Source organism: Aquarana catesbeiana, linkage group LG07 (genome assembly GCF_042186555.1).
Source record: "Aquarana catesbeiana isolate 2022-GZ linkage group LG07, ASM4218655v1, whole genome shotgun sequence".
Taxonomy (NCBI): domain Eukaryota; kingdom Metazoa; phylum Chordata; class Amphibia; order Anura; family Ranidae; genus Aquarana; species Aquarana catesbeiana.
Window position 1 is genome coordinate 325,373,507 of NC_133330.1, and position 13,802 is coordinate 325,387,308.

The 13,802-nt window shown below is 43.0% G+C and overlaps 1 protein-coding gene across 3 annotated transcripts in view; it reads right to left on the reverse strand.

Annotated features, from left to right (window-relative positions):
* Positions 1-13,802, reverse strand: part of LEPR (leptin receptor) — a 132,216-nt gene that overhangs the window by 35,489 nt on the left and 82,925 nt on the right. For all 3 annotated transcript variants that reach the window (XM_073593793.1, XM_073593792.1, XM_073593794.1), the window contains 3 exons: positions 10,581-10,726; positions 7,314-7,452; positions 2,990-3,283 (listed from right to left, as the gene is read on the reverse strand). In XM_073593793.1, the coding sequence (XP_073449894.1) occupies positions 2,990-3,283; positions 7,314-7,452; positions 10,581-10,726 (579 nt within the window). The remainder of the gene's footprint in view (positions 1-2,989; positions 3,284-7,313; positions 7,453-10,580; positions 10,727-13,802) is intronic.

Consider the following 13,802-nt stretch of genomic DNA (forward strand, 5'->3'; position numbering starts at 1 on the left):
GTGCGATCGGAGCTTGTTGTCGGAAATTCCGATCGTGTGTGGGCTCCATCGGACATTTTCCATCGGAATTTCCGACACACAAAGTTTGGGAGCAGGCTATAAAATTTTCCGACAACAAAATCCGATCCTTTAAATTCCGATCGTGTGTAGACAAATCCAACGGACAAAGTGCCACACATGCTCAGAATAAATTAAGAGACGAAAGCTATTGGCTATTGCCCCGTTTATAGTCCCGACCTACGTGTTTTACATCACCGTGTTCAGAACGATCAGATTTTCCGACAACTTTGTGTGACTGTGTGTATGCAAGACAAATTTGAGTCAACATCCGTTGGAAAAAATCCATGGATTTTGTTGTCGGAATGTCCGATCAATGTCCGATCGTGTGTACAGGGCATTAGAATGCCCCCGACACCTGGATCAGTACATATACATACAGATAATCTGAAAATCAAATCACAGCCAGTCATATCCTATTCCCATCAGCACTTTCTAAAATTTTATCTCACACATCTATAGATTGTATGTACAGCCTATCCCAAAGCCTGGACATAGTAGTGGGCAGCATGGGGCAGAGTTGGGACAAGCGTTGTTAACTCCTCCCTCCCCAGCAGCACTTCATACAGGCCAGCAAGGCCGCCTCACCTCAGGCTCAGGCAGGTGCAGGTGGACACTGGACAGGCTCTTCTCTCAGACGTGTGGTGTGGTGCTCCTGCTCCCATCCCCCAGGCTTAGGCTCTGAATCGCGTGGCGCTGGAGAAGATGGAGGGAGTTGGGAGGAGGTGGGTGGAGCTGGAGCCAAAATTGAGTCACTAGGCGCGGAGCGTCTGAATGCTGGGGCCTCGCCTCATTCTCTCCTTGCGATGTCAAAACGTCACTGGTTGCCAGACGCCAGGCGGCAGGCGATCCTAGCAACCAGTGTGGCGGCTGCAGTAGAGGTCAGCGGAGGATCGGCCTGCCGCCCTGGACTCGTGGCCAATAATGTAAAACGAGCACTACGAGACCCGGGGCTTTTTGGGGGCCCACTCGGGGCTATAGCTCGGGTCAGCCCCCCTCCCCTCCCGACGCTTCCCACGGCACACCTGCAATTCTCCTCTGAAAAACACTGTGCTGAAGGGTGTATTTATGCGTGCTGCTGGGGGTTCTATTGTTGCTTGGGGGCTATAGTGTTGCTCGGGGGTCTTATGTTGATAGTAGGAGGGGGGGTATTCCTAGGGGATGTCTATTGGTACTGAAGGAAGGATCAATTGTTGTTGGGGGATTTATTGTTGCTGGGGAAGGAGGGTCCAGTGTTGCTCATGGGGTCTATTGTTGCTGGGGGATCTTTCATTGTGTGTTTGTGTGGGGGGGGGGGTTATTTTGCTGGTGGGGGATCTATTATTTCTTTGGGGTCTTATGTTGTTGCTGGAGAGTGGTTGTTTCTGGGGGTGTCTATTGTTGCTGGAGGAAGGTCTGTTGTTGCTGGGTGGGATCAATTGTTGCTGGGGATCTATTGTTGCTGGGGAAGGAGGGTCCAGTGTTGCTCATGGGGTCTATTGTTGCTGGGGGATCCATTGTTGTGTGTGTGGGGGGGGGCTATTTTGCTGGTGTGGGATCTATTATTTCTTTGGGGTCTTATGTTGTTGCTGGAGGGTGGATGTTCCTGGGGGTGTCTGTTGTTGCTGAGCAGGATTGATTGTTGCTGGAGGATCTATTGTTGCTTGGGGGGGGGGCATTGTTGCTGGGGATGTATTGTTGCTGGGGTAGGGGGGTCCACTGTTGTTGGGATGGGGGGGGAGGGTTTGATTTTTACTATGAGTCTGTTGTTACTGGCTGCAGGGGATTTATTTTATTGCGTCTCTTGTTATTATTAACAAATTCCATATAAATTACTTAACACCACAAAATAAAACTTGGTTCTGTATTGTCTATAACGGGGCAATACTGGAAGGTAGGTGGGGGGTAAAGACAAGGGGTGACTCGGGGGAGGGGGAATACCTGCTTCTATTCTATTGTAAAAAAAAAAGTCATGTGGGCATGTAAGCCATTTAAATTATATATATACACCACGTTTACCAAAAATATGGGGACGTCTGTCTTTACACGCACATGAACTTTAATGGTATCCCAGTCTTAGTCTGTAGGGTTCAATATTGAGTTGGCCCACCCTTTGCAGCTATAACAGCTTCAACTCTTCTGGGAAGGCCGTCCACAAGGTTTAGGAGTGTGTCTATGGGAATGTTTGACCATTCTTCCAGAAGCGCATTTGTGATGTCAGGCACTAATTCATCCCAAAGGTGTTCTTTCAGGTTGAGGTCAGGACTCTGTGCAGGCCAGTCAAGTTCCTCCACCCCAAATTTGCTCATCCATGTCTTTATGGACCTTGCTTTGTACACCTCCACCAAATTATTTGGTGGTCTTATTGCTTTGCTATCCAGGACACCCTGGGCACGAGGAATCTGTACATGGTGGAGTGTCACAACTCTAGGGAATCTATTTTTAAAACATTTGTGCAAGCCAAACTGAATTTCTCTGTGTGTTTTCAAATCGATTAATTCCTGCATCATCAGCTCCATCTAGTGGCCAAAGCGTGGTAGAATCCTCTGAAATACCTCAATGAGAAAACATGCCACATTTTGGCCAGTAGACGGCGCTGATGATATAGGAGTTAATTTATTTGAAAGCATACAGTGAAATTTAGTTCAGCTTACAACTAATGTTTCTGACATTCATCCAACAAACATTTTATACATAGACTTCTTTTTGTGTGGAAGTCAAGATTTACATATAGTACGCTCCAAGTCCATAAGGCAGAGAAAAACACTTTTGTAATGAAAGGAAAGCATGTGCAAGCACTTCCTAGTGCGTTGCTTTATGTGTGATGACAGGTTAAAAAAAAAAAATTAAAATGATCCGGCATTCAGCTCTAAAAATAAAAAAATAAACAATATAACTGATCGCTGATCACTGTGAGCACAGATCGTTCAGGCACCCGACCAAAAATTCTCACCTATGACATACATTTCGGCATAGCGAGGCTGACAGCCGATCCCGTCTACACAGCAGTACAAGGCGTCATACTGGAACTTCCCTTTCGGCTTTGTCGGGTTTAGATTTTTTAACGTGACTTTCCCAACATAATCGCTTACGGCTGTATATTGGTGTGGCGGGATCTCCTCGGCCAGGCCCAGGCCCCAGGTGATACTCCTTGATGGAACCTTCTGGTTGTTGTGGCAGAACGTACAGAAAATGGAGGAGACGGAGCCGCTTCCGATAAGAACCTTCTGTGGGAAGTAGAAGCCACCTACAAGAAAATATAATGGCAGGGTTAGGGATATCAAAGGTTCCTGCAGCTGTGAAGATTCGGACTACACCACAGCAAAAAGTGGAATGATCCATGGTTCCGCTAAAGTGGACCTGTCATCAGATATTTTTTTAAATGTAAAGTGCATGCATGTTCAGTAATGTGTCAGCGTAACATTTCCAGGTATTTATTACCTCTCATAGAGATCACACTGCACTCCCAATAACAATGGTTTCATCTGCTTTTCTCCCCAGAAGGATGAAGCCATCTTTTGTTAGACACCATCCAACTATTAGTGGGAATTAGCTTGGGTTCAATCTGAACCCATGTTTGGCTGAACCTGGAAGGAAGTGGCCCAATCAGCTGCGGATGGGGCATTCCCCTCCCCTTAGCTACCGCTACAGAAAGGGGTAGTGATGCTTGTGGCATTATTGACCTAATATGGCCACATGGCCAGTCAATGATATCACAAGCTTCCTTGACCCCTTTGGGCACATGCAACTGCGGGGTGGGGAATTGTCCTGCCGCAGTTGACTGACAGCTTCCTTCCGGGTTCAACTGAACATGGATTCGGGTCTCAAAAACATCACTGTCCGCATGGAGATAATATATTTTATATTGGTAAATTTCCCATAGAAGCTTTGGTTTTCTCCCTCAATTCAAAATGTCTCGGTTGATTAAAGTAAAACCATGGGCAAAACTTTTTTTTTCTTTCATTTTGGATATAGTAAGGGAGGGTTATAACCCCTGTCAGATTTTTTTTTTCTCCATCTGTGTCCCATTGTGGAGATTTCCCTTCACTTCCTGTCCCATAGCCAAACAGGAAGTGAGAGGAAATCCCTGCAAATTAAGGGAGTTCCTTGGGGACCCCTTCATCACCAGAACTAGTGTCCACATTGGAAGATATCCTCTGTCTTACTTTTCTGGAGACAACCCAAAATTTGGGATTTTATTTTATTTTCACTTTTAAATATAATGGTAAACAGGACAAATAGAGAGGGTGAATCTCCTACGGGGGAACAGACAGCAATAACAACTGACATGGGTTCTAATCCCTCTCCACTCTATCCAAAACGGAAAAAAAATATTTGCTTTTAGTTATACTTTAATTGCTAAAACTCTTTAAGTGGAAAAAATGTTGTTGTGGGGGGGGGGGGGGGGGGCTATTTTGCTGGTGGGGATGTTGAGATATAAATTATTCAAAGATAGTCCCATTCAATCCTTTGGATGCGAGTCTGGTAAGCGTGCCAACCTTATCACCTTGATTGCACCTTTAGGGTCAAGTGGAACAGCGCACGAGAGACTTTTACATATTTGCCAATGTTCAGTTGATTTTATTGGACTTTATTAGGATGTTTTTTCATTCACCTTAAAACCATTCTTTATATTAATATAATTTACTCTTTTTCAAATTTTTTCACATTTTTTAAATTATCCACTCTTGCCAGGGCCATCTTTAATATTGATTGGACCCTGGGCAAAACTTTTCTTGCCCCCCCCCCCATGCAGTTTCTCTTTCCACCTGCTCTGAGACATACAATAAATAGCCTCTGGACTCAAAATCAGTTTACTGAATCAGACCAGGCAGCGATTGCGATTGGTTGCCAGAGGTTACAGTGTATCATTACCGCTCACTAACTGGTTGCTAGAGGTTACAGCACACATTAAGTCTCACTGATTAGTTGCTAGAGGTTACAGCACATGATTTCTGCTTGTTGATTTGCTGTTAGAGATCACTGTGGATATGACCTCAGGGGTCATGATATACATATCAATGCCGCCGGCCGCCACTATTTACATATGAATGCCGATAATTTACATGTAAACACAGGATCTGCGGGTGAGTCATGTGTACACAACAAAAGGGCAGAGCTGGGCAGCATTAGTAGCAGCACTTCACACTGAGATATTGGGACACAGCACGGGACTAAAACCTCAAGTAACGAGGGAATTTAAACCAGCATAGTTGGCAAGTATGAGGCAGCTGCTTTGGGCCCTACAACAATGACAGGGCCCTGGGCAGCTGCCAATTTTGCCCTGCCTTAAAAACGGCCCTGATTCTTGCCCATTGTAGATGGTTGTTTTTTCACTTCATAGTTGTGGATCCATTTGTAATTGTTCAATATATAGCGCCACACTGTTATTTTGTTAAATGTTTTTACTCCAGGATTGAATATGTGCTGTTAATGCAATTGCTGGGCTCATTTATTGTTTCGGATATTCTGAATGTATTTTAAAAGTACAGTTATCCTTTGATTGCAGTTTCTTTTTTTAACATAATGCACTGTATGGATTAAATGACAATGCAGAAAAAAATAAAAACATTTTGTGTTTGCATTTACAGGCTTTCTTCCGGTTGTGGAGGATTAGCGTGCCAACTCAACACATTATTTATCTAACCTTTCAAAGCACCAGGGAAGATTGAGTTCCAGAATTTTCTAATTAGATCGTATGTAAGGCCTCTTCCATATGGAAAGCCAGTTGGGGGGGGGGCAGTAAAAACAGGTGGGATATTTGTGCTTTTACTGTCCCCTGATGGCCCACCTAACACCTCTACAGTACAGCAGGAGGGACTGTTCACATGCCATGGTCTCCGGTAAAATTAACATAGCATGTTAGGTCGGCAAGAAGCGCCGGTCAAACTCGCCCATTCAAGTCAAGGGGCTACCCCTAGGGCCAAATTTAGACCTTGTGGGCCCCGGGGCACTTCAGGTTCTGGGGGGCCCCTCATACATAGAGTTGGTTTACAATCTCAATGACAGTTACACATTTTTAAAATGCATAACCCAACGTCATTCTGAGGTCATGCATGCATACACACGTGAGCCATCGTAATGCTCTATATGTCGTTCGCTTCAACTGGAAAATTTGTTTTTAAAAACAATGCAATATACCAGTCCGGAGTAAAAACAGATGGTGGCCAGCAAAATCTTTGTTCCTAAGATACATTTATTAAAAGAAAATTATTTTTATATTATTTCATTTGTTTTATATTTTTTTTGTATGGGGGAGGGGAATCTGTTAGGGGGCCCAGAGCAGCTGTCCCTTTTGCTTCCTTATAAATCTGCCACTGAATACCCTATACTGTGAGCCAAAAGCTTGGCTCACAGTTGTGGTGCATCAGTCTCACTAAAAAAATGCTCTGGGCAAAAAAGGTCCTGCTGTCTGTCCTCCATAAATGGGAATATCTTCTTCTGTGGTTCGCTTGAACTGCCAACAATTTTTTTTAAAAACAATACAATATACCAATCCAGACTAAAAACTTTTACAGAGGATGGCCAGCAAAATCTTTGTTCCCAAGATGCCTATAATAAAAATTAAGTATTATTTAATAAAAAAAAAATTTTTTATAAGATTATACGTTTTATATTATTTAATTTTTTTAAACTATATTATTTCATTTTTTTTATATTGTTTTAGATTTTTTTTGTACAGAGGGAGACCCCATCTGTCAGGGGGCCTGGGGCAGTTGCCCTTTTGCACCCTTATAAATCCAGCACTGGCTACCCCACACTGTGAGTCAAATGCTTGGTTCAAAGTTGTGATGCATTAGTCCCATTGAAAGAAAAGGCAAAAACCATGTCAAATGTGGAGTCAGGAAGGAAATTTTCAGCGGGTATCTAAGTGCTCTCACTGCCTGCCATTCTCATCTGTGGGAAGCTTAAAGCCCATCTCCGGGCAAATTCTGTACCACTCATCCCTCACAACCAATCTGTTCCCGACAAGTTTCTGGGTTTTAGTATATCCCCTTCATCAGGGCTTCTGGGGGGCATTAAGAGTGGATCAGTTGGCCAATATTCATTGTTGTTCAAATACCCAATAATGTGCTCACCCAAGTTGACTGTTTGTGAGGGAAAACCATTTTGTTCCCCTTTAGCTGCCAAGGTATGACTACAAATGATCTCAAATTCTTTCCTGCAGAAACAAATAAGGATTTTTTTTTTTTTGCTATGTGCCCCCCTGTTCTTTGTTGATGGTGCAACTGTCTGTATTTATTCAAGAACCCCAGATATTCACTTGTATTACAAACCTTGTGTATTAAAGACCATAGGAAGACTCCAGTCACTCCAGACTCCGTGACTTCTCCGGCAACGCACTTCAAACACCAGCGGTGAGCATGACTCTGCCACATCGAGGACGGTGAAGGTTTCCCCTGTGACTAGCTTGGTCTGTAAGGAATAATTCGTTCGTTTTTCACCAAAATCAAATTTAAACACTATAAAAAAGCAGATTCAATAAATGCAAAGTGCAACGGTAATGTGCAAAGTGCAGTAGCCCAGAGCAACCAATCAGCATTCATCATTTAAAAGCATTATAAACCTCAAGGTTCTATGAGCATTTTTTCTAAGCTTTCAGCAAGCTTCAAGCAGCTATGTTAAAGTATTTTAGAAAACCGCAATTTCTGGTATAGGAGTGTTAAACACACATCCTAATGGTAGTGCTGGCTGGCAATTTAAACAAGCTGTAAGCAGGCCTTCAAAAAGCTGTGAGAAGTGCTAAAAGCCTACTAAAGCTTGTTTAAACTATAACTAATCCCTTTATTACTCACCTTCAACGTGGCATCAATGAGCCCCCTCACCGGTGCCAGTGTCTTCTCTTTGGCTTCTTCTGGGTTCAGGCACAACAATGGCCAGCTCAGCTTCACCCTGCACAGAGATTTTCCAGCCCACAGGACAACAATCTAAGTGCCAGCAGACTGAGAGTGATCATCATTGGGGTTGCTTAATTCTCCAGTTAACCCTTTACACACACAAATGATAGCTGCCACCACATGTTTTACTGTAAACATGCACCGTTCATATGCTCTGTTCTAAGAGGTCCTGCTGTCTGTCCTTTGTAAAGGCGTACACCTTCTTCCCCCTTTTTTTAGTTGTGAGACAGACCACAAAGACAGGACAGCAGTTCAGAGTTCCAACATTTCATTTCTGACCTTTAAGAAGCACAGAGAGATCAATTTACAAGTAGGATAGGCCTGGAGGGAACAGCCTCTGGGAGACAAACTTGCCAACAGTATAGAACAGCGATCTCCAAACTTTCTAAACAAAGGGCCAGTTTATTGTCCTTCAGACTTGAGGAGGGCCGGACTGTGGGCATTGGGATTAGAAAAGTCCCAACATCAGAGGGAATGAACAAAGCCCCATCATTGGTGTCACTGGGAGGAATTGTGCCCCATTATTGGTGTCATTGGGAGGAATTGTGCCCCGTTATTGATGTCATTGGGAGGAATTGTGCCCCGTTATTGGTGTCATTGGGAGGAATTGTGCTCCATCTTTGTTGTCATTGGGAGGAATTCTGTCCCTTCATTGGTATCAGTTGGGGGGAATTATGCCCCATTGTTGGATGAAAATAGTGCCCCAAGGGCCAGATTAAAGCAAGCAAAGGGTCGCATCTGGCCCCCGGCCACAGTTTGAAGACCACCAGTATAGAAGTTAATTAAGCCCTGCACACCAAAGATTCAGAAAGGTGTATAGCAGTGGCGTCCCAACCTTTAGGGAGCACGGGTGCCGCCCCCTCCCCATTCATGTGCACGCATAAACTCCAATGAAGTTTTTTTTTTTTTTTTGAAGCACGTGATTAGAGCCAGGGGCTCTAATAGGCTTCAAAAAAAGGGTGGGCTTGGGGTACAGAGCACTGCACCCTGAGCCCACCCAGTTGTGTGACAATAGCGAAGGAATATTCTCTACTGTCACACTGATAATCCTCCCGGAAGCAGGTCCTGAGACCTGTGTCCCAATTGGCCGAAAGGACAAGCTAGCCCATTGCTCTAAGAGGAGGAGGGAGGGGGAGGGTGGGGACGGTATGGAGGCAGGCTCCGGAGCTGCAGGAGAGTTTTGCGGCCACCAGGAAAGAGCGGATCTGTATAGAGGAGGAGCTGCTGCCCTGCAGAGTATGGGCAGAGAGGAGCGACAGTCCCTGGTGTAAGGGAATGACCCCCAGGGGTCAGTTGTTTGCTGCCCCCCCCCCCAAATATACCACCAGATGCCACTGGTATATAGTTATTTTTTTTGGAAAACAGTGCTTTAGAAAGTAGGGTATTGTGCTACACGCAATTTAGCAAACACATGCTCTGGGCAAAAAGGTCCTGCTGTCTGTCCTCTGTCTGTCCTCTGTAAGCGGGTATATCTTCTTCCCAGTTTTACAGTCAAGACAGAGCATACAGACAGGACAGCAGTGCAATGTTCCAACGTTTCGCTTCTGACCTATAAGATGCATGTACCACTACACAGGGGTCTATTTACAAGTAGCATAGGCTTGGAGGGATCAGCCCATGGGAGTACTTTTTAACACTATGGAAAAGCTCTCTAACCCCTTCACATCAAGGATGCGGAAAGGTGCATTGTGTTTTTTTTTTTTAACACTGTGCTCTACAAAGTACACTTTTTGGCGACTACACAAATTTAGCAAATACATTAGGCATCACCAGCATAGACACATTTGCTGTGTTGATGATGCTCTGGACAAAAAGGTTCTGCTGTCTGTCTTCTGTAAAGGGGTATACCTTCTTCCCCTTTTACAGTCGAGGCAGAGCATACAGACCTTAAGAAGGATCTACCTCTACACAGGGATCTATTTACAAGTAGAATAGGACTGGAGGAATCAGCCTCTGGGAGACATATTTGCGAAAAGCATAGAAGCTCCTTAAGGCCTTCACATCAAAGATTCAGAAAGGTACATATCTGCTGTAACAAATCTGTCATTTAGGAAATGTCTGACATTCACTGCCACGCAGACAGGAAGGTAACAGAGTTTCTGATTTAGAGCATTTAGAGATGAAGCTGAACAACTTTTAAATACATACTGTGAGAAGCTCACAGTGTGCAGTAGAATGAGAGTAAGCAATTACAGTACAGGAGAGGAGCTGGTACAACTGTGCAAAACTGAGGGGAAGGCTGGAGTGCAGCTTTAAAACATTATTCTGCTTTTCAGTAAGACTGGAGCCCTCTAATACAGATATTTCACCAGAAGTTTGTTCACTTGACCAGGCTACATAAATGCCCCCTCCTCCTCTCTAGATGCATCCATAGGTCCTCGGTTACGTATCATATAATGATTATTTTCTTTAATTACAAAGTATCTGTTGTTACAAGATTCACATTTACAAAGTTTCTTCATAATTAGGACACTGTGAAATGCATGCAATGCCCTATTCGACCCCTGTTTTATCGCAGCTCTAGCAATGTGACAGTAATAAGCCCACTGATTAGTCACAAAGTTTAATGACATCGCCAAATTCTCAATTATAAAGTATAATAACATTTTAATGAAATCTCGCTGGAGCGTAAAACGCAATTCTTACCTGAGAACTGTTATCGCTTGTGTTGATATATTGTTTCACTTGGTACTGCAGCCTGTGAGCTGAGGATTTCGGAGGAGACCACAGCACTTTTAATTTTCCCTGATCTGTGATCTTGAAAGTCAAGTCGCTCGGTGGGTCTGGTTTTACTGGGGGTGAGAAGAATGGTTTAAAGAGGCATTTCAAAAATACTCAATGCCCAAATGGACATTTAGGATACACTCCAGGTGCATCAAAACAGAAGGTGTTCATTGGTCTTTCTATCTAGAAAGCAGCCACAGCCTAAGTAGAAACTACTTTCCCTTGCCAGCATGTTGCAGAGTAGGACCCTTGCTCTCTGCGTGGAAGCAGTGGTCTCTCTGTAGGGAAGAATGAAAACAAGACATCCCCACAGGGTGGTACTGTGGATGCTAATATAGTAAAAGGGTGCCACATCCTAAATTATAGACAAAATTGGACAAATAGACTCTACATGGACTTCTTCGGCACCACAACATACATGGTCATCTAAAAAAAATTTTTTGTTAATACAAAAACATTAAAAAGACAAATGAGTGAAGTTAAAAAAAAAATCTACAGTTAAAAAAGTTAAAACATTTTTTACAGTTAAAAAACTTAAAACATTGGTTACAGTTTGGCCTATGAATGGTTATGGTGATGTGGTGGTTTTTCTAGCAGATGGTGCTAGAACAAATTTTTTTTTAACTTCACTCATTTGTCTTTTTAATGTTTTTGTATAAATAAAATATTTATTTTTAGATGACCATGTGTGTTATGGTGCCTAAAAAGTCCATCTAGAGTCTATTTGTCCAACTTTGTCTCTCTGTAGAGGTCCAATATGCTCCCTGCTGGTTCAGACCAGTAGTTCTGCAATCAGCAAAACTCATGCTATCCGCTAATCGGAGAGTTCTGCCTCTGATTCAGCAGCAAGCATTTTGGACATCTGCAGAGAGACTACTGCTTTCTCACCGAGAGCCAGGGCTCTCTATTAGGCTTTGGCTGACTAAAGCAAAAACTGTAACTGTAAGACTTTGCACATTTTTTGTTTTGCTGTACTTGTATTAAATGTAAGAATGTATTAAGCTGATGTAAACTGAAGATTCAATTGGGCTTTATCACTTAAAGATCACTTAAAAAAAACGTTTAATCTAATAAAAAATAAAAAAATATAATAAATAAACATGATAGTAACTATATATACTGGATGGATAGATAGATAGATAGATAGATAGACAGATAGATAGATAGATAGATAGATAGATAGATAGATAGATAGATAGATAGATAGATAGATAGATAGATAGATAGATAGATAGATAGATAGATAGATAGATAAATAGATAGAAAATGAGTATACATTAGCAGCAATGATTGGCCATTTCTTCTTCCCGGCATGTCATAGCAATCAGGTTAGGGTTGGAAGATCCCTCTAATAAAGCCCCACCCAGATAGCAGTAAAACTTAAATATGGTTCTAACCTTTCCCCACCGTATCCCAAACTGGAAAGAACAAGTTTTGGCTATAGATAAAGATAGATTAGATGGTCCTGCCCCCTCTCACATCCTGCAAGTCAGTATTGGCAAAGGAGACTGTCCATCAAAGCGGTGGACCAATGGCTAATAAGATATTGACCACAGGAGCTGGTGGAAAGTCCTTTACCAGTGAACTAGGTTTGACAGCTCTCCACAAAACAGGGATTCCTCCAAAAATAGGGGCCACCCAGCTTGAGAGCTGGACAGTCAATATATAGTTGAGCCGGAAGGAGTGTCAAACACACACATTGAGAACCTAGAAATTTAATTCTCAATTCTGTAATGGGGGAAAGACAACTGACAGTCAACATATTTCGGAGGCCAAAAAAATCTTCATTCATCAGGGCTGGTAAATCAGTATTAAGTAGGTGAAAGACTGTTCTGTCTGCAGGTCAGTAGTTTCTACACAAATGAGGAGGGGGGGTCTCAAGTTTTCGGGCTGCTTATACAACTTGTGTGCTGACTGGAAGAAGCAGAATATTGAGAATAATCTGGTTGGGGTGCTTCTCTCCCTGAGGCATTGGCTGTCATTTTTCATCTTTTGGCCTTTTGTGAAATCAACAACTTACATTTCTGGACACTCAACAAAATTGTTTGGTGCTCTTTCGTGTTCAACTTTACACAATAAGTACATTTTAGATGTCCACAGGTGCCCTTTAAAACAAGGCAATTTCAGACAACAAACGTTGATGGGTTCCTGGCTTTGGAGGTCAACAAATTGATATAGTGGCCTTCTTCCTATCTTCAGAAACCAAGACATAGTTGACACAAGTGGTTACATTTAGAGAACTCAAAGCTGAATTATGGTATGGTTTCCAACTTGGACCAATGTATGTATGAATATTCCATACCTGTGGGTTTCCTCTGGAGGCTGGAAATCACTATAGTAGTCTCCACTACTACAGTGATCGCCACTGTCTTTGGGATCCGATGCTAAGTGGCTAATTACAGGGTTCGGTCGCCCAGCACGGGTGCCAATCAGAGAGGGCTTTGCATTTTTCTCAATAAATGCAAGGCGCTCTTTTAATGGACAAGGTAGAGAGGTGGGCGATAACATTACAATCTCGACCTCATCCAATCAGAAAACTCCTTGTATCTATTGAGTAAAATACAAGGAGCTCTGTGAATGGCCCTAATGCCGAGCAAATACCCGTCTATATTCATTATGCAGAAGGGCAGCTACTTGGTGTAGGACCCAGAAGACAGCTGCGATCACTGTAGTAGTGGTGACTGGAGTCCCTCATTAATGAATACAATCGTTCTTGGTCTTTATGGTCTCACGTAGGCGTGAGGTCCTTATGCCAAAAGTGTGATTACAGTGTATTATAGGGATAGATGGAACGGTTGTTTTATTGGTCTCCAGGGCTGAGGAGTTATAGATAAATTCCTCCATGTGATAACTCATTAAATGAAATCCATTATTGGATCCAGAAGAGCGGCTGACCGAGAGGCTGGACAATCGGCAGACATCAGGCAATTAATGCTAATGACAATATTTATCAATGCCTCTTGATGCCCCGTTGTAAACATCACACGGTGAGGAAAACATTTTAAGTAAAGTCAATCTCAACAACACCGAGGGGAGCGGAAAAGTCATGACAATTTGATGTACTGCCGAAGGCTTTGTTCCCACTCATCTCAACCCATTATGTTCATCTATGGTATGTAGGAGAATCATAAAATATGACAAAAA